This window comes from Balaenoptera ricei, chromosome 2, assembly GCF_028023285.1.
Source record: "Balaenoptera ricei isolate mBalRic1 chromosome 2, mBalRic1.hap2, whole genome shotgun sequence".
NCBI classification, from domain to species: Eukaryota; Metazoa; Chordata; class Mammalia; order Artiodactyla; family Balaenopteridae; genus Balaenoptera; species Balaenoptera ricei.
Window position 1 is genome coordinate 126,870,826 of NC_082640.1, and position 21,172 is coordinate 126,891,997.

The window sequence follows — 21,172 nt, forward strand, 5'->3', positions numbered from 1 at the left end:
GATTGAACAACTCCTATTCCTTTTTCAAACCTCAGATTAGACATCATGTCGTCTAAGAAGCTCCTGCCTACCTCTCAGTCAATCTGGGCTAGGTGGCCCTACTATGTACTGCCATAGCTTCTTCTATTTGTCTTTTGCAACTTCCCAAACCAGACAGTTTCTGAAGAAACATATTAGAACTAAACCACCTATGGCATCACACCCCATATTATGTGGTTTCAGAAGTTAGCTGGCTGGTAAAGTGTAGTTGATGTGATTTGTCATACATTATAATATGTAATTGTATATCAGAGACAGCAAAAAAAATTGTTTTAAATTTCCAGTTGAGGTACCCATCTATTTAGCAGCAGTACCCCAATTTACATTTTTTCATTTACATGAGTAATTGGTTACCTGTGCAACATGAGTTAATGACCCCCATATTTTAAATTTATTGCGGTGAGGTTTTTGTGACCATTTAAAATTGAGGCCCCAGACATGTACCTGCTGGCCTGCCCCTAGTTCTGGTCTGACCTGGGTCCCTGGCCAAATTTTGAGAAGTAGGGAAATACCATTATATCACATAAAATATCAGATATCAAAATGAATATAGACATGTCTTCAAGAGACATAAACCAGAAATACTTATTTAAAAACATACATATTCTATGCCATCTTTCTAAACTTTAATATACAGAGGTCAGCAATGTACAAAATGAAACTCCTTTTAAAGTTGGAGTATGGTACCTTGCTCTCTCAAAGCACCATATTATTAAATAACTCTTAGAAAGAATTTTAGGAAAAATTGAGAAACCTTGCCTTCATAGCAATTGGCCCATCAGTAATATCTTAAAAATTCATATGTCACTGATAGTAGACGGCTATTTCTCTTCTATACACTAGCCATGTCAGGCAAAAAAATGTATAAACATTCCTTTCAGACCACCACAAAGTAAATAAACAGATCATGCAAGGATTGTGAAATCCAGTGTTTCCACCTCAGATCTGGCACATTTGTAATATTTTTCCATTCTGAGAACTTAAACTTTTTACTTTCACACTTTTTTCTTTATTTTCAATAAAGAAAACCCTTTTGATGTAGGATGCATCATAAAGGGCCATTAATTCAGTACAATGCTTTGAGCCACCCATTCTTATTTGATATTTAGGAGAATAATTTTGTGACCTTCTAGATTTAGGCTATTAAAATTCATACTTCATAAGACAGTATTGAGTAGTCAATTTAGTGTTAAATTTTTAGACTGATGGGCATGCCAGAATAAAAAATGTGTTAACTTCCTTTAAAATCTATAAGAATTAAGTAAGTGAAAAAAATTTTAAATCAGCCTAATTTCTAGAAAGGTTCTAAACAGTTATCAAGTATTCTAATAAAACTTAAGTCTGAAGAGATTCCTTCCATATTTAAAAAATAAAACTGCCATTTTTTCCTGCCCAGCCAGGAGTTAGAGTAAGTGAAACAAGAGGGCCTAAAATTCAGTAATTAAAAAGGTAAAGATGTAAAACCCAACATTTACTGTGTTGAATAAAAAGCAAAAATCCAGACGTCTTCTGATCTTTACAGAGCACGTAGCAACTCTGTAGCAACAGAAACTTTATAACATTTCCTGATGACAGCGGCTGTACAATGGATTTTGAATAAGTCTGGTGTAGTGTTTAGTACAGTGAAAGGGGCTGGGTTGTTTTATGCTTTGAGTTGGCATTTTACCAAGGAGAGAAGTTTGTTGGTGGTTTGTTTTCCCCTCTTATGTTTAGGTGACAGAGTACTGATTAAAATGAGTATTTTTTCATGTTTATTCTTACTTGGTCTTTTTCTGAGCAAGATACTCAGTAAAATGAAAGCCAGATGCTTTTACACCTACACACTATATTGCTGAGCAAATCATTTATGGAAGGGAAAGCAAGATAAAGTTGCTTTTAAGAGTCCTTTAACATATCAGTTGATAACTAGCAAAACACCTCTACTGCCATTAAATATTTACCAAGACTCGGCTTTGGGCAGGGGGGCAGTTTGGCGTAACAAATTTGACTCTGTGCAATGCCATTGATTAGCTATCAGAAGGACATAGTTAATAAATAACTTTAGGTATTACAGAGCACTCTACATTCTTGTCAAATATTTTCTCTGAAGATGACCTAAAAAAAGTCAGTTACAACCAGCGTTCACCCCAGCAATGATTGCACAAGCACAACTATGAAAGAAATAAAGGCCAAGCAGATCAGTTGAGCAGTAAGTACTTAGGCAATCTTTCCTAGCGACTGTTGTCATTGCTGCTGGACTTTAGAACTGAACATGTTTACATTTAATTAGAAAGGACACACAGTTTACAGCACAGTAGCTATCAATATCAGATCAGAATTGATTTCCGCTTTCTCCCCAGTGATTGCTTCCTTCAACCTAATTAAAAAAGGCATATAACCAAAATGACTCACATAAATTTTAAAGCAAAGTAAACAATATTTCCTGGAGACCAAAACAAAAGTAAATGACATTCATCCTGATTATTAGCTGCATTTTTTTGAAAGAATTCTGATGCCTGTAAATGTGATATAAGGCATGTTTTAGTGTTATCAGACTGCTGATAAACCAAGTATTCCCTTCTGAAGAAACCTGAATGAATGCTTCACTGAGTTCTTTAGCTCTCAAAGAAACAATAACCTGACTTTTATCTTCATAATCCCTAAAATATGTAGATAAAGTAGTCTGATAGAAGTTTGGACTGATTTTATTCATGTCTTCAATTTTCACATATTATACAGAGCAACTGCTAAAAAATATAACAAAATAATTAACAGATTGATTTCCTTTTAAATAAGATGTATATAGCACATGTGTAATTTCCTAAAAAGTAAGGAATCATTCTGGTGTGTGTGAGTAACATTTCTCTACAATTACCATAGCCAAAATCATCAACAAAATTCTGATAAAAGATAATTTCTTATAACTCTATTCACTATAAAGAGACCTGCTTTAAATTTCACAAGCTGGCATTTGTTGATTACACTAAATTATGGTAAAAATGATTTTTTTTAAATTAATTAATTATTTATTTTTTTGGCTGTGTCGGGTCTTAGTTGCGGCATGCTGGATCTTCATTGCCGCATGCAGGATCTTCTTGTGGCTTGCGGGATCTTTAGTTGATCCATGTGGGATCTTTAGTTGCAGCATACACGATCTTTCAGTTGCGGCATGTGGGATCTAGTTCCCTGACCAGGGAGCAAACCCAGGCCCCCTGCATTGGGAGCACGGAGTCTTAGCCACTGGACCATCAGGGAAGTCCCTAAAAATGATTTTTAAATCAGAGATATAAAGGAAAATAGGAGAGGTGTAGAGGTTACCCCCAGGAGGATTGTGTTACAGCTCTCCTTCTTCCTTCTCTATGCATCTGCCATGCAATCCCATATCTAGAATGGAAGGCTATCAAGATGTAAGGAAGTACAGAATGATTCAGATTAGAAGCAGGCCTTAAGTAACGTTAATTAATCAATTTACAAATATTAAGCAGTTCTTCCAGGCACTAAAGATAGAGTAGTGAGCAAAACCTCTATAAGATCAGACGTTTTTATCTGCTTTGGTTACTGTTGTATCCTCAAGCATTTAATTTGTACTTGGTGCTATATATGTCTAGTTGCTCAGTAAATATTTATTGAATGAATGACTCCTTTCAAGGATTATTTCACTACAAGCAAATGTTCATTCATCCACCAGGGGGGAGTCCAGTAGCACTTGTTTCTAGTATTCCAGGAAAACTGCTGAAATCCACAATGGTGCCATAGTTAATGAGAGTCAATGTAAAATCTCCTTCCAGAAGAGAATAATTCATTGGAGTTATTTTTGCTTACTTTTCTTTCTTTCATTTTCTCTTTAAATCTTAGGCTTTTTATTACTCTTAGTGTTCACAAAGCAATCAACCTGGAAGCCACATCAGTTAACTACAGACCAGTACTACATATCCATAGTTTATATTCTGCAGGGCACATAACCAATCACAGAGATTCTAGTCAACCATTAAAACATTAAAAAAATTAAGAACCACATGAAGCAAGCCTATGGAACCAGTAATTAATTAATCAGTTCCACAAATATTTATTAAATCCTTTTCTGGGCACTAGAGATCAAATGGTGAAAAAAAAAATCGCTTAACATCTATCCAGTTGGAAGGTCAGAGTACTATAGGAACACATGAGAGGATCACCTAATCTGGACAACAGGTCAGATTTCTTAGAGAAACTCATATCCATGCTGAGATCTAAAGGATGAGTAGGGGCTAGTTAAGTAAAAGAGGATAAGGTCAGTGTTCTAGGGGATATGAAATTTGTTCATCCTGGCTTGAGTATAGAGGTAAATAGATGAATAAAGAGAAATGAGCTGGATAGAGAAGCATGAAGAGCTTTGTAAAGGATGCTTAAGGAATTTGGACTTTATCCTCAGAGCAGTGAGGAGTCATTGAAGAGTTTTAATCCAGGTAGTCATACATTCATATTTGTGCTTTAGAAAACTCACTCAAGGCAAAGAGCAATTGAAGACTATTGAAGTAATCCACTTAAGAAAATAGTAGCAGGCACTCTAAATTATGATAATGGTAATGGAGCTGAAAAGAATACTAGAAAGATGCAAGGGATTAATTAGATTGATCAATCAAAAGGATTGATTAGATTTTTAGGTGAGAAATGGATGTCAAGGATGATGCATAGGTTTTGAGCGTGAACACTGAGTAGAAAGTGATGCCCAGTGAGAAGGGAGGGAAAGAAAGGGCTGATTAGTAGAAGGATATAAAATGAGATCATGAGTTTCGTTTTAGACATACTGAGTTGTAGATATTTGCAGGATGGTCAAGTGAAGGTGTCTACTAGGTAGTTGTGTAGATCTGGTGCTCAGGATAGAAATCTGATCTGGAGAGAAAGACTTCCAAGTTAGGAGTCATTAGTGAAATAAATGATTGAGTGAAGCCATGGGACTGGGTTGAAATCAAGGGAGAGTGGCTAGAATGAGAAGACACCAACAGTTAAGGGATGGGTAAAGGAAAACAAGCCTCCAAAGGAGATTAAGAAGCATCAAGAAATACTTTTGATGAAGCAGAAAACCAGAAGTGTATTTTCATAGAAAGCAGGGAAAGAAGGCATTTCCAGAAAGAATTGGCTTCTGATAGGTCCTATAACATAAAGATTGAAAAATGTCTTTTATACTGAGCAACAAGATCTTTTTTGGAGCTGTTGTGGACAGAGCAGATGGCAGAACCTTGGATAGAATTTGAGGTGAAGACAACAAGCACAGACAATTTGATTCTAAATGAGATGATCCCAAACTAGGTCCAAGAGAAATCCCATCTTTTAGACCAGACTAGCATACCTTTGAACTTAGTCAGAATCCCTGGCAGAAAACAAAACAAAACAAAAAATCTTCATAAGTGGAATATCTGACCCAAGAAAATAAATAAAAGGTGAGTTCTAGAATTTTATTTCCTAGATTTAAGCCTCAGTATATAGTTCCATGCTCTCTTGAAATTCCACTCAGAGAAGGAGCAAGGTACATCTTAGTGGTTGGAGGCTGTTTGTCGTATAAGATGATGAAGAGACACAAAACACCCCCTGGCCAGAGCAGAGCAATTGTTTTCAAAGGCAAGTCTTGTTCCCCTCTCTTTAAAATCCTTTAGCAGCTTCTCATTTGCCTTAAGAAAAAGACCAAATTCCTGTTTGGTCCTCATGTTCCAAAAAGGCCCTCTATGATCTAGACCCAACCACTTGTTCACTGATACGAACACTGGTTGTAACTGGGCTTCATTGAGCTCATCAGCCATCCTTTCTCTTATTATAAGGCCTTGGCACATGTTCTTCCCTGTGCCTGAAATGCTTCCTTCACCTCTCTTCTAGTTAATACCTACTCTTACCTTTAAATTTCAACTCAAATGTCACATCCCTTCCTTTATAGCACTTAAAATAATTTGAAATGTGTGTTTAGTCACTACTCTAGCTCTAGCTCTAGCAAAGTGCCCAGAACACAGTAGTCATTCATTTACATGAGGAAGGGAAGCAGGGCCTGACGTGTCACCATGCCACCACCCAATTCCAAGTAAAACAAAGCACATGCTTCCAGTATGCATACCGACTGAACCCTATTCAACAATTCAATTAACCAAATAACTGTACAGCAACAGCTGTGTATCAAGCACTGTGCGTTTGTAATGGTCTCATAAAATGAATTTATTTAAACCTCATAGCTGAGGTCAGCATCAGTGCTTATCCTAAGCTTTATATAATGTGAAATAAAACTATATATCTAATAGGACTTTATTTACTTTTCCTAAGTGAGTCACTTAGGATCACTAATAAAATTGAAAAATATTTACCCTATGTAAGAACAGTTGCTTAGGGTTTCTCTGGCGGCGCAGTGGTTAAGAATCCACCTGCCAATGCAGGGGACACAGGTTTGAGCCCTGGTCCGGGAAGATCCCACGTGTCACGGAGCAACTAAGCCTGTGCGGCACAACTACTGAGCCCACGGGCCTAGAGCCCGTGCTCTGCAACGAGAAGCCTGCGCACCGCAATGAAGAGTAGCCCCTGCTCGCTGCAACTAGAGAAAGCCCACGCGCAGCAACAAAGACCCAATGCAGCGAAAAATAAAATAAATAAATAAATAATAAATTTTTTAAAAACGAACAGTTGGTTATTTGAGGTTTTTACATTTTTAGTAAAATCATTTATTCATGCAGATGGTATGGGACATAGTTTTCAGTAGCTGAGCAAACTTCTCAGCCATCTGCTAAGAAATTGGCTAATGAGAGTGTGTGCCAAGCTCCTCAAAAATCTTTTTGTCTAGAACTGACCCTTATGCGGGTGACACTCTTCCTTTGTGTGACTGTTCTTAGATGGAGTACCCATTTCAGTAGAATTAGGATGACAAATTATGATATCTGGCATTTAACTAGGCCTCAGCATTGTGAGCTCACTTATACCTAGAGGTGACTGAGTCCAGTCTTCTACATTGTGCAGGGATTTCTTCTACACTATTTCCAACAGCTTGTTATCTAGTGTCTACATAAATATGACACCTGATCACAGGTAGGGTTTACCCTACCTGATAAGCCCTCCTGTGGAGATGCTTCAATTTATAACTTATAACAGACATAGCTAAATTCAGGTGTGATTAGGTCTGATTTGGCTCTTATGCCATGGCTGGCTATGCTTGCCCTCTTTTCTATCTGATGTCACTTTTGATTCCTACTGGACTTATGGTTAGTCAACCTTCATTACTACTGTGTGTGTGTGTGTGTGTATGTGTGTGTGTCTTGGGAGGGTGGGATTTAATAGACTTTATTTATTAGAACAGTTTAGATTTACAGTAAAATTGAGATAATACAGAGTTCTCATATACCTCCTCCCACACGTAGTTTCCCCATTATTAATATCTTGTGTTGGCATGGCACATTTGTTACAGTTAGTGAAACCATATTGATACATTATCATTACCTAAAGTCCATAGTTTACATTAAGGCTCACTCCTTGTGTTGTACCGTTCTGTGGGTTTTGAAAAATGCAAAACAGCATGTACTCACTGTTACAGTTTCATATAGAATAGTGTCACAGCACTTAAAAAACAACCATGTGCTTTTGCCTTTTTATCCGCCTCTGCCTCCCCCTGAACCTTTGGCAACTACTGACCTTTCTACTGTGTCTGTAGTTTCGCCTTTTCCACAGTGTCATATAGTTGGAATCATGCAGTATATAGCCTTTCAGACTGGCTTCTTTCACTAAGTAATATGCATTTAAGTTTCCTCCATGTGTTTTCACAGCTTGATAGCTCATTTTTTTTATCAGTAAATGATATCCCATTGTATGGATGTACCACAGTTTGTTTATATATTTGCCTATTGAAAGATATCTTGGTTGCTTCCAGTTTGGGGAAATTATGAATAAAGCTGCTATAAACACTCACGTTCAAGTTGTTGCGTAGACATAGGTTTTCATTACTATTGGGTAAACACTTAGGAGCACGATCAGTGTATCATATGGTAAGATTATGTGTAGCTTTGTAAGAAACTGCCAAACTGTCTTTCAAAGTACTTGTACTGTTTTGCATTCCCACTACCAATAAACAAGAGTTCCTGTTGCTCCACATCCTCACCAAAATTTCGTGTTACTACTTTTCTGGATTTAGCTATTCCAATAGGTATAGTGGTATCTCATTGTTTTAATTTGCAATTCCCTGGTAGCATATGATGTTGAGCCTCTTTTTGTATGTTTATATGCCATCTGTATTTCTTCTTTGGTGATATATCTGCTTCTTTTGTCTATTTTTTAATTGAGGTTTATTTTCTTATTGTTGCAGTTTAAGAGTTCTTTGTATATTTTGCATACTAGTCCTTTATCAGATATGTATTTTTCAAAGATTTTCTTCAGTCTGTGGATTGTCTTTTCATTCTTTTAACAGTGTGTCTTGCAGCATATGTTTTTAATTTTAATAAGGTCTAACATCTGTTTTTTTCATGGGTTATGAAAAATCCATGGTGTTGGTGTTGTATCTAAAAACTCATTATTAAACCCAAGATCACCTCAGTTTTCTCTGATGTTATCTTCTAGATGTTATATAGTTTTTCATTTTACTCCTTAGGCCTATAACACATTTTTAGTTACTTTTTGTGAAAGGTGTAAATTTTCGGTCTAGATTATTTTCTTTTCTTGTATGGATGTCCGTTTGTTCCAGCACAGTTTGTTAAAGAAAAGACTATTCCTTGTCCATTGAATTGCCTATGCTCTTTTGTCGAGATCAGTTGACCATTGTTGTATGGATCTATTTCAAGGCTCTCTATTCTCTTCCATTGATCTGTTTGTCTCTTCTTTTGCCAGTGTAATGCTGTCTTGATTGCTATAGCTTTAAGTCCTGAAATTGGATGGTGTCAGTCTTCTGTTTGTTCTCCCTCAATATTTGTTCTCCCTCAATATTGAGTTGGCTGTCCTAGATCTTTTGCCTAGCCATATGAACTTTAGAATCAGTTTGTCAATATGTACAAAATAATTTTCTGGACTTTTGATTGGAATTGCATTGAATCTATAGAACAAGTTAGGAAGAATTGACATCTTAACAATATTGAGTCTTTTTATTCATGCACATGGAATATCTCTCCATTTATTTAGGCCTTTGATATCTTTCATCTGAGTTTTCCTCATATAGATCCTATACATATTTTGTTAGATTTATATCTAAATATTTCATTGGGGAGAGTGGTAATATAAGTGGTATTATGTTTTAATTTTAAATTGGAATTGTTCACTGCTGCAACATAAGAAAGCAATTGACTTTATAATAACCTTACATCCTGCAGCCTTGTTATAGTGACTAATTAGTTCCAGGAGTTTTGTTGTTTTGTTTTCATTGAGTCTTTGAGATTTTCTACATAGACAATCATGTCATCTGTGAATGAAGACAGTTTTATTTTTTCCTTCTTAATCTGTATACATTTTATTTCATTTTCTTGTCTTATTACATTAGCTAGGACATCCAGTACTGTGTTGAACAGAAGTGGTGAGAGGAGATATCCTTGTCTTGGCCCTGATTTTGGGGAGAAAGCATCTAATTTCTCACCATTAAGTATGATGTTAGGTGTAGGGTTTTTTTTGTAGATGTTCTATATCAAGTTAAGAAATTTCTTCTCTCTTCCTACTTAGCTGAGAGTTTTTATCATGAATGGATATTAGATTTGCCAGTGCTTCTTCTGCATTTATTGTATGATCAAATGATTTGTCTTCTTTAGATTGTTTTGTAATGGACTACATTAATTGATTTTGTAATGTTTTATACCGAGAAGAAATCCTACTGGATAGGAGTGCATAATTCTTTATGTACTTTTTTGGGTTTGATTTGCTAATATTTTGTTGAGGATTTTTACATCTATATACATGAGAGATAATATTCTGTAGGTTTTCTTTTCTAATAATGTCTTTATCTGGTTTTGGTATTAGGGTAATGCTGGACTCATAGATTGAATTAGGAAATATTTCCTCTGTTTCTACTTTCTGGAAGAGATTTTAAAGAATTGGTATCAAAAAAAAAAAAAGAATTGGTATCATTTCTTCCTTAAATGTTTGATTAACTCCTGTGGGCCTCATGCTTTCTTTTTTGGAATGCATTGACTATTGATTCAATTTATTTAATAGATAAAGGCTTATTCAGATTGTCTGTTTCTCCTGTGTGAATTTTGGTAGTTTGTATCTTGCAAGGAATTTGGTCCATTTTATCTATCTAAGTTATTAAATTTGTGGACATAGAGTTGTTAATAACATTACTTTATTATCCTGTTAATGTCCCTGGGATCAGTAGTGATGACCTCTCTTTCATTTCTGATACTAGTAATTTTTATCTTCTTTCTTTTTTCTTGGTTAGCCTGGCTATAGGTTTATTGATTTTATTAATTGTAATAGGCCAAAAATGGCCCCCCCAAAAGATACCCACATTAAATCACTGGAACCTTTGTTACCTTATGTGGTAAGGAGATGTAACAAATCTCCAAACACTTGGGAACTAAACAACACATTTCTAAATAATCCATGAGTCAATGAAGAATTCTCAAGGGAAATTTAAAAATATATATAAAAGTGAATGAAAATAAAAGTACAGCATAGCAAAATTTCTGGGACATAGCTAAGGCAGTGCTGAGAGGGAAATTTTTAGCACTAAATACATACATTAGGAAAATTGGAAGTGTATCAAATCAACAATCTAAGGTCCTACCTCAAGAATGTGGAAAGAGAACAAAAAAATAAATGCAAAGCAAGCAGAAGGAAGAAAATACTAAAAATAAGAACAGAAAGAAGCACATAAGAGCAGAGAGAAAACACATTATGAATATCAGGAATGATAGGATATCACTATAGACTTTGTAGAGATAAAAACAATAAGAGATTACTATGAACAACTCTACATGCATAAAAATGGCAATTTAGAAGTAACAGACCATTTCCTCAAAAAAACTCGTATTCCATTATTGATACATGCAATAACCTGAATGAATCCTCAGAGAACTATGCTGAGAGAAAACAGAAAATCCCCAAACCTTTCCATTTGTATAACCCTCTTGAAATGACATTATAGAAATAGGAAACAGATTAGTGGTTCTTAGGGTTTAAGGAGGGGAAGGAGTGGTAAGGAAGTAGGGAAATATGAGGCATCTTCGTGGTGATATAACTGTTTTGTATGTTGACTGTATCAATGTCAATATCTTGGTGGTGCTATTATACTATAACTTTACAAAATGTTACTTTTGGGGGAAAGTGGTAAAGGACATGAGGGATCTTTCTGTATTATTTCTTACAACTGCATGTGAATTTGTAATGATCTCAAAACAAAAATGTTAATTTTTAAATATTCCTCAAAAATGGAATGGAATGGAGTGTGGATGAGGGAAGCAGTGGAGAATATGAGGCTGCACATAAAGATAAGGAGAAAAGGAAGGGAAATAAAACTGATGTGACTCTTCTATAATACTAGAGCCCACTTGTTCGAATGGAGCATTTAAGCAACAATGTTCAGTAAATACTTTTTGTCTGCCTCTTATAGAGAAGCCACTGTGCTAGGCCCTAGAAGGAAATAAAGAAGAGTAAAAAATGGCCCCTTCCTTCAATAGCATTAGACTAAAGTAGGGAAGATAAAGCGAGTATAAAGTAGCTATAAAGGATAGTAGAAAGTGATGAATATAATACAAGGGGTATGGAAAGGGTATGGAGCTTAGAGGAAGTAGTGTCTCCTTGGGAAGGATATGGGAGTGTGACTTCCTGACGGTTGTGGCAGTTCATCTGGATCTTGAAGTGTAGTGATCGGGCGCTTAGAGGGATAGGGAAAGAGCATTCCAAGTGGAGGCAACAGTGTGAGCAATAATCCCAGAGTGAAAAGTGTGAGGGCATTTTTAAAGAACAGTTTATATTTCCATTTGGCTAGAATAAAAGTTTTTGATAGAATAGTTAGGAAAAAGTCTGAAAAGAAAACTAGAACAGAATTCTGGAGCACCTTGAATGTCAGACTAAAACTTGGGACATAAACCTAGAATTCTATATCCAGTGAAATTGTCCTCCAGAAGTGAAGGAGAAATAAAGACTTTCTTAGACGAACAAAGACTGAGGGAATTTGTCACCAGTACACCTGCCTTGAAAGAAATATTAAAAGAAGTTCTTCTGAGAAAAGGCAATCACAGTAAGGCGGAAACTCAGATCAAATTAATTCATGCAATAAACCAGGAAGTAAAAACAGACACTGTCCTTTCAGGAAATGTATACTGAGGACAACATAGCACATACTTCTGCTTTCCATACTCGCTTTGTCTTTATTTATTTTTATTCAGTGAAACAAGCCAAACCTGCCTCTTTTTTTTTTTTTTTTTCGGAATGATTTAATAATATTATCAGTAAGTGATAAAGGTTAGGAAAACTAGTTTAGTTCTTCCAATTCATGAAAAACCTGTAGCAACAGGCAGTTGTTTTTCATCAAACTACTTATAAAATATCTAAATATTGTATGAGATCTTACACAGAATTAATTAGAAATAAATTATTTCTTAAAAGATTATACAATGTATGAATGCCTGTTTTTTGCCAGATATTGTGCTAGATATTTTCACATAGGTAGATCACCTTATTTTGTTCTCATGTGAACTCAGTGAGATTTTTCTCATTGTTTTAGAGTTGAGGAAATTAACACTTAAAGGTATAAAGTATTTTTCCCAAGGTCAGACAGAGTGAACAGCAAGACTGAAATTTGAATCTACTTCTTCAAGGTCCAAATCTGACATCTTTTCATTTACCAGATTTAGCATTCTTGATGTATTAGACTAGATAATTCTTCGTTGTGAGGGTCTGTCCTCTGCAGTGTAGGATGTTTAGCAACATCTCTGGCCTCTATTCACTAAATGCTAGTAGCATCCCCCCCCCTCCAGTTGTAACAGTGAAAAATGTCTCCAGATGTTACAAGATGTCCCTGAGGGACAAAATTACTCCTAGTTAAGAACTGTTGGCCTGGGACTTCCCTGGTGACACAGTGGTTAAGAATCTGCCTGCCAATGCAGGGGACATGGGTTCAAGCCCTGGTCCGGGAAGATCCCACATGCAACTAAGCCCGTGCACCACAACTACTGATCCTGCACTGTAGAGCCTGTGAGCCACAACTGCTGAGCCCGCACACCACAGCTACTGAAGCCCACGTGCCTAAAGCCCGTGCTCTGCAACAAGAGAAGCCACCACAATGAGAAGCCCGCGCACCGCAACGAAGAGTAGCCCCCGCTCACCACAACTAAAGAAAGCCCACACACAGCAACGAAAACCCAACGCAGCCAAAAATAAATTAATTAATTAATTATTTTTTAAAAAAAGAACTATTTGCCTATACTGTGACACCTCATCTCTAAATTTTTAATCCAAGAATATTTATTCAATTAAAATAAACAGTATATATAGATCACATGAATACTTGAGCAATTACTGTAAATAAATGAAGCATAAACAGAAGTGTAAGTACATATTGTGGGATGGTGAATAAAGTGATCTCATGAAAGGACTTAAACAGTTGATCACAGAAACAAGAAGCCAACAAAAGTAGCATCAAAACTTGGTATAGATGGAAAAGTAGTAGTTTGCAAGAATAAGATGCATCCATGTGTGACGTTACAGTTGAGAGAGAGTTCAACAAGCAGGTAAACACAAGTTGAGGGGAACATAAATATCTAAAAGCAAAATGTAAAAGTGGGTCATAAACCTGAAAATTCCGAGATACTTTCGGCTGAGGCAGTACAGAGAGTTAGAGATCAGGAAAATAGTCAGGATCACAGTCATGAGGGAACAGACCAGGAGACACTGAAATGAAGACAGAAACCACTACAGAAAGGAATCTATTACAGGCTACTTAATGGTCTAATACCCATTGAATGGCATCTCCTACCTTGGCCTGCTGTTGGACTCAATGTGGTGAGCCGCCTAAGAGATAATGTGTAGTCACAGTTGATGTGGATTCGAATTATGATTATATGAAAGATTACTAAGTAAAAATATTTTTAAAGTCTCACTTTCTATACTAAATTAGAAAAATTAATTCACTAAGAATTATATAATTTCAAAACTGGAAGAGTTAATTGAATTTTTTATATTACTTCATTATCTTCATGATAAATAGGGATGATTACCATCCTATGTTAATATTGTGTGAGCCACACTATTTCTGAGAGTGATTGAATAGCTTTTCTGTTGTTTTATAATTTATTCTTACTATAACTTAAAATATTTTCCCATACAATGTCATTTCAGTGCCATTAAATTGTAATGCCACTGCTATACAAAAAAATGCATCTGAAAATCAATGCATCTCAATCAACTTTGCACAGAGGTTAAATGTGATGTGACTCTGAAGAAAGCTGAACAATGTGGCCCTCTTGTCAATTTAGGGAAGAGCTTTCTGAGGGAAAATGCAGCACTAAAACAAAAATACACTTCAGTTGTTATAGATTTATACATGCTGGGAATATATCCCCTCTACTTCACTTTTATTCCTATAAGAAAATTTCCCTAAATTATATACATTTTGATTTATTAAATTTATGAATGCATTCTTCCCATAAATAAAATTGCCCTATGTAATTTAATATGTTGGAATTGGGAGGTAAATCACATGATGAAACTGAAAAAAACTACAAAGTATTGTAAGTTCTAAGAAGGAAAAGAGGTTCTATGAGACAGAATAACAAGGAGGGAACATCAAAGTTTAGACTGAAGAGACATAAAAGGTTTATCTGAGAAAGTAGTATTTATGCTGAGACCTAGTGAATGAGTAGGAGTTGGTCACATAGAAGCATGGAGGGAAAGGCATTTCAAAGAAATGCTTCAAGTAGGAAAAGCTTACTGTACCTGAGAAATGGAATGTCTGCTAAAAGGTGGTAGGTAGAGAGGCCAGATGATAGAGGGCTTTGTAGCCCATGGCAAGTAGGGGAGGATTCCAGCCCAGGAAGGAGTCTATGATGTGTGTCCAAGTTCTGGCTCTGCTAGGGTAGGGGTATGAGATTAATTAAATTACTTACCTCTTTGTTTCAGTTTCTTCATTAGTAAAAAAGTAATATTAATAGGACTCCCTTCCTAAGTTGTTGTGAGGTTTAGTGAGTTAAAATATGTAATTTGTTATCTTCAGAGATTTATTCTGAGTTTGATGAGGTGCTATTGCAGGATTTTGAGTGACATTATCTGATTTATCTTTTTAAGAGATCACTCCAGCTACTGCTTCAGTTTGAGAAAGACTTGATGGGGATTTAAAGGTTTCCAAAGTATTTTGAATGAGTAGTAGCTTTTTGAGCTTGAGAATAAAGGGTCCCAGTTACAGGTCCATCTGAGAGAAAAATTAAAATCAGGTAGTATAAATTTGCCAAAAAAAGGAAAAGACTAAATGGTAGAAAACTAGTAAATGATGAATGATTAGGGGATTAAATGGGGATAATATTGATTTTAATAATGGTGTGATTTTAAAAACTGAGTCATTGATTCTTAATATTTAATTGGTTATAATATACTAGATAATGTTTTAGGTATCATAAACAAATGCAGAATTCCCAAGCTATGCTGATCTACTTCAAGTTTTAAATGAAGAGCATAGGACTTCCCTGGTGGCACAGTGGTTAAGAATCCGCCTGCCAACGCAGGGGACACGGGTTCAAGCCCTGGTCCAGAAGATCCCACCTGCCACAGAGCAACTAAGCCCGTGCACCACAACTGCTGAGCCTGCGCTCTGGAGCCCACGAGCCACAACTACTGAGCCCATGTGCCACAACTACTGAAGCCCACACACTGCAATGAAGAGTAGCCCCTGCTCGCCGCAGCTAGAGAAAGCCCACGTGCAGCAACGAAGACCCAACGCAGCCAAAAATAAATAAATAAAAATCCCTTTTTAAATAAATAAATAATAAATGAGGAGTATATATGTAAGATTAAAATATAAAGAATAGGGCAGGCTATGATTTTTTTAACTGGACACATAAAAGCACTGCCATTAATGGAATAATAATAAATTAGATTTCATTAAAGTTAAGAACTTACATTCATCAAAAGACAACATTAAGAGAATGAAATGTCACTGCACCCCCATTAAAATGGCTGAAGTTAAGAGGACTCGCAATCCCACCCCATGGGTGCATATAGAGCAACTGGAACTCCATTGCTGATGGGAGTATAAATTGGTATGACCACTTCGGGAAACTTTGCAGTATCTACTAAATCTGAACATATATACACCCTATGGAGGAATTCTGCTCCAGAAATGAGTACTTATGTCAGTTATATCTCAATAAAGCTGGGGAAAAAAACCAAAAACAAGCCAAAAAGAAATGGGTACTTAGGTCCATCAAAAGACATATACAGGAAGTATTCATAGCAGCAACAGTGGAATGGTTAAATAAGTTGCTATGTATTTATGTAATGGAATACTTCATAGAATAAAAAACAATGAACTACATACAACAACAGGATGAATCTCAGAAACTTTATGTTAAGCAAAATATTAAGTCAGACAACAAGTTCAAAAACAGGCAGTATTAATCTAGATAGAGGTTGGACTAGTGATTACCTTTGGAAAGGGGATCAACTGGGAGGACCGGAGTGTTCTGCGTTTGTTCTGTGTTTTATTCTTTACATTTTGTCAAGCTGAATACTTTGGATTTGTGCAAATTATGTAATTTAAAATGTAATTGGGGACTTCCCTGGCGGTCCAGTGGTTAAGACTCCGGGCTTCCAATGTGGGGGGACGCAAGTTCGATCCCTGGTCGGGGAACTGATTTCCCACATGCTGTGTGGCACAGCCAAAAAATTAAAGAAAAAAAAATGAAATTGATATTTAAAGGTAAAGAGCATAGACTTTTTAAAGGTTTTTTTTGTTTTGTTTGTTTTTAGTTTCTTTCTTTCTTGGGTGTTTCAAGTAAACGAAGAGAGTAGATTGAAAGAAATTGGAAGTTGGAAGAACGCAGAAAGTATGAGAGAACAGAGAAAGAATTAGGAAAATGAGCAAGAGACAGGGGTCTTTAAGCATATAGATTGGTAGAAAGAACCAAGAAGAATGAAATAAGGGTTAGATACATAACAAGGTGAAAACCACGAAGGAAGATAACTTTCTCTGCACTCTGCAAATCTGGCACTATACACCATTCTTATTTCATATATAGTAATCACTTGACCACAGTTTAGCAACATCTCTCTTCTTAGGGACTAAATTGAATTCTGACATGATTTCTTTTGGTATGCTAACTATCCCTGTCTCAAGTCCATCTTATTTCTGTGTGACACCTTCTCCAAAGTGAGCACCCCACAGAGGCTTATAGGCTATTTAAGCAAAAAGAAGAAATTTATAATTAGTTTGAAAAGTTTTAGGTAAAGTACCAGACTAGATATTCAGCCAGAGTTAAAGTTCCCTGACTAGCTTTCTGCAGCTTTAAGAATTATATTACTTTCTTTCAACATTATCAATCTGTATTATATAGTTAGGGTGTTTTACTTCAAGTCTCCCATCGACATTTCTTTTGTATGCATATACTGAAATGATCTTATTTAATAAAAAAAGAACATCTCCTGTGTGGATTTTAAATTTCCTGTTATTAAATATTTATATTTTCAAAATGTCTTTATTTAATTGAGTGAGGTGCTTGGTGCCATTTCAAAATAACCTCAGGTGGTAGGTGTAATGACATATCAAAGATCTGACCTTTAGCATTTTAAGATTCTATTTGTCTGCATTTTCTTCTGCATTAATTTAGTCTTAATTTATATGCTGTTTCTCTGTATGACTTAATGAGTGGATGTATTTGGCATAAGATTCATTAACAAAAAGAAAATATATCTGAATACATATTATTTCTGTGCAGGTTGACTTGTGATTTTAACTTCATTTATATCTCAATTGTGACAAGTAGAAAATGCTGTGTATAAGGCTGATCAGTATTTGTACAAATCTCATTCATTCTCATTACGTGTTAGCCGAATAGACCCTGGATCTCCTAAACTGATGCCCATTCTCTTACTTCTCACTTCTTTGCAGTCAGATTATATTCTTTTATTTACCTAGAGATACTTTATTCTCCAATTCTTTGCTATTCCTTTTAAAGAGAATTGAATGTAATATTTACACTGATATAATTAAATTAACATCCTGCAGCATCTTTTTGTATGCTTTGGTAGCAAAGATAATCATTTGTCTGGGTAGCTTTCAGCCTAGAAGCAGAGAAATGGATAATTATCAAGTATAATATTGTGATATAAAAATTATTTTTATTTACCCATTTAAGTTGTCTTTATTGATTTTTAGAAATGGGTATTTCTAACTGGAGATTTTTGTTAAATAGATTATTGGTCAGTCAGCCTACATATTTATGTTTAAATTATTTATTTTTATATTTTCTCAGTTTACACAAATCTTTATCCCAAGAAGAAAATCTGAAGGATCAGTTTAACCATACCCTTAGTACCTATGAAGAAGCTTTAAAAAATAGAGAGAACATTGTTTCCATCACTCAACAACAAAATGACGAACTAGCTACCCAACTGCAGCAAGCTCTGACAGATCGAGCAAACATGGAATTAGAGCTTCAGCACACCATAGAAGCCTCCCGAGCAGCCAATGACAAAGTTCAGAAGTAAGTAAAATGATCTTCCATTATTTCAAAAGCATGAAACAAAACAAAACAAAAGCACATTCTTTTGGCAACTAAATAATATATTATTTATTATTTATGCTGTTAATAGTTTAAGACAAAAGTGGATTGAGCCAAATGAACTTTTTTAGACGGCCTGTCATATCTATATTTGCGGTCAAAAAGTCATTTACTTGGGAATCATGGTTACTATTTAGGGCAAACCATTTTTATTGAATAATTGATCTTCAGGAGTTCATGGAGGCCATACGATTAAAATCAGTTCATAGGTAATAGGTAATTAGCAAGGGGAAGAGACGGTCAAGTTACCAACTGTACTCATTTAGCTTCACAATAATCCTACTTGAGCTGAAATCATCTATGACCTTGCAATCTGAGACCTCTAGGCACATAGAATCCAGTACGGTGAAATTAATTTTCTGTTTTGTTCTTCTGAAGTATTCAATACAGCTTTTCACAGTACATGATTATATTTATTTTCAGTAATCTTTGCATTTTTATTATAATTTAAATAAAGCTGCATAATCAGTCAGTCCTTAATGATAGATAGCAAAATATTAACAAATAACTTATCAGACAAGGAAGTCACTTGATAATTTATGGGACTTGAACACTGTAGCAGAATTTTCTAAAGCAGCTTTAATGTAATAGAACTTGTCATTTTAACTGAGCCCTTTTTTATGTATTGTTAACAGCATTACATCATTCACACACCTAATTGAATTCAATTTCTAAGACGTACCTTCTTCCTTAACAATTTTGTTTTTCAGTTTTACAGTATGAAAAAGTAGTGCTAACTTCAAGGTTTCTTACTTCTCACTACTTTTTGTTTGAAAATAAGTCATCTCAAACATTTCCTCAACGTCCCTGAAATTATATCTTGATTACTAGCCCAAGATCAGGTAAATATGTAGTCAAGGCTGTTTTAAAACAGATTAGGAATTAATCTTTACAGTATATATACCTTGAAACTTATGAGTTATGGTGTTATATTTTTATAGGTTTAAAGATTAAGTTTATATTCAGTCAGAAACTGTATCTGATTATTCACAAAGTATATTAACATTCTAAGAACCCCAAGACAGATATTTAGGTGGATCTCATTTCACTGTAAATTACAAATCAGTAACTTTTGACAGTCAAGATCGGATTTAGCTCTATTTGCTTAAAGGATACAAATACTTAAAAATTTCAAAGTTTTCTTTACCTGTAATCCTTTAATTTCTATACATAACTAAACTTCCCTAAAACAGTGTTTCCCAGAGAGCAATTAGATTTCTAAAAAAATTTGGAAATGTTGTCAACTTTTATTTTTTAGATCTCATCAGCTATTGTTATTATTTTTAAAAGAAATAACTTTGTACCCCAAGAAGTAGAAATAACATTTCTCAGATAACGCTTTAAATTAAATAAGTTTAACCTTTTGAAAAACTAACTATATTGTCCTTATTCTTCACGTTTAACAACAGACAAATCAAGACTTTTTAATGGAAATGGCACCAATCCATGGACAGAGTTTAAGTGCAACAATTATGTCATTTACAAGAGTTAAATGTTAAATTTTAATTTAAATGTTAAATCTTTTATTCTGATTTCTAGTAATCAGACCTAGATGAAATATTATCAGGCTTTCCGTTTCATATTTAATCCACTATATATCATCTTTAATTGCCCTCAAGTGTGCAGTGTATCTTCATTACCGTTAATGTGGGCATCAGCCTATTTTGTTGGATATAAGATGATAACCTTCCAGGAAGCCAACGTATAAGACTTTGTTAGATATTAACAGGTATTAGTATTCTGTTAAGTATTAGTATTCTCCATATAATCTGAAATCACTATTACTAGCAATTATTTTTGAAGGTCCTTTGAAAATATGTCAGTATTCCAGGCAATAATTAAAATTTAAATTAAAAAGGTCCACATTTCCCCTTTTCCCTTCACAACCAAATTCCTTAAATAACTGATCTGTATTCACTACCTCTAGTTTTTCAATTCCCATTTGCTCTTCTACTACTCAATACACTATGGCTAGCTCTTATACTAAATTGTTCTTCTTAAGATTACCAGTAATTTCCTAATTATTGAATACAATGGCCCATTGCTAATTATACTTTATCATAAAATTTATATATGAGCATGGTAAAATAAGTAAAGATGCTCATATATCTTCAACATGGTAATTTAAAAGCTCAGGCTCTGGATTCAGAATGCATAGGTATGTGAACTAGGACATTTTAAAACACTGCGTTGATGTGGGCAATAGTATGTGGACAATAATACACCTACTTCATAATGTGGTAAGAATTAGATGAGATAATACGTGTGATGCTTTTAGAACAATGCGTGTTGCATAGTCCCTCCTTCTCTTGTCATTTCACTCATACTGCACTATCTCATTCTTCAGAAGGGCACTACCTTTTCAGGACTAATGCATTTATATACGTTGGCCTCTCTCCTTGGAGCCTTTTGCCCTTTTCCCTCATGAGAAACATATTCATCCTATGAGATTCAGTGCAGCA

At 35.1% G+C, this 21,172-nt stretch overlaps 1 protein-coding gene across 12 annotated transcripts in view; it reads left to right on the top strand.

The window, feature by feature from the left end:
* The window catches only part of MIPOL1 (mirror-image polydactyly 1), a 303,329-nt gene that overhangs the window by 237,145 nt on the left and 45,012 nt on the right, over positions 1 to 21,172 (top strand). For all 12 annotated transcript variants that reach the window (XM_059914124.1, XM_059914129.1, XM_059914121.1 and 9 more), the window contains one exon: positions 18,402 to 18,632. In XM_059914124.1, the coding sequence (XP_059770107.1) occupies positions 18,402 to 18,632 (231 nt within the window). The remainder of the gene's footprint in view (positions 1 to 18,401; positions 18,633 to 21,172) is intronic.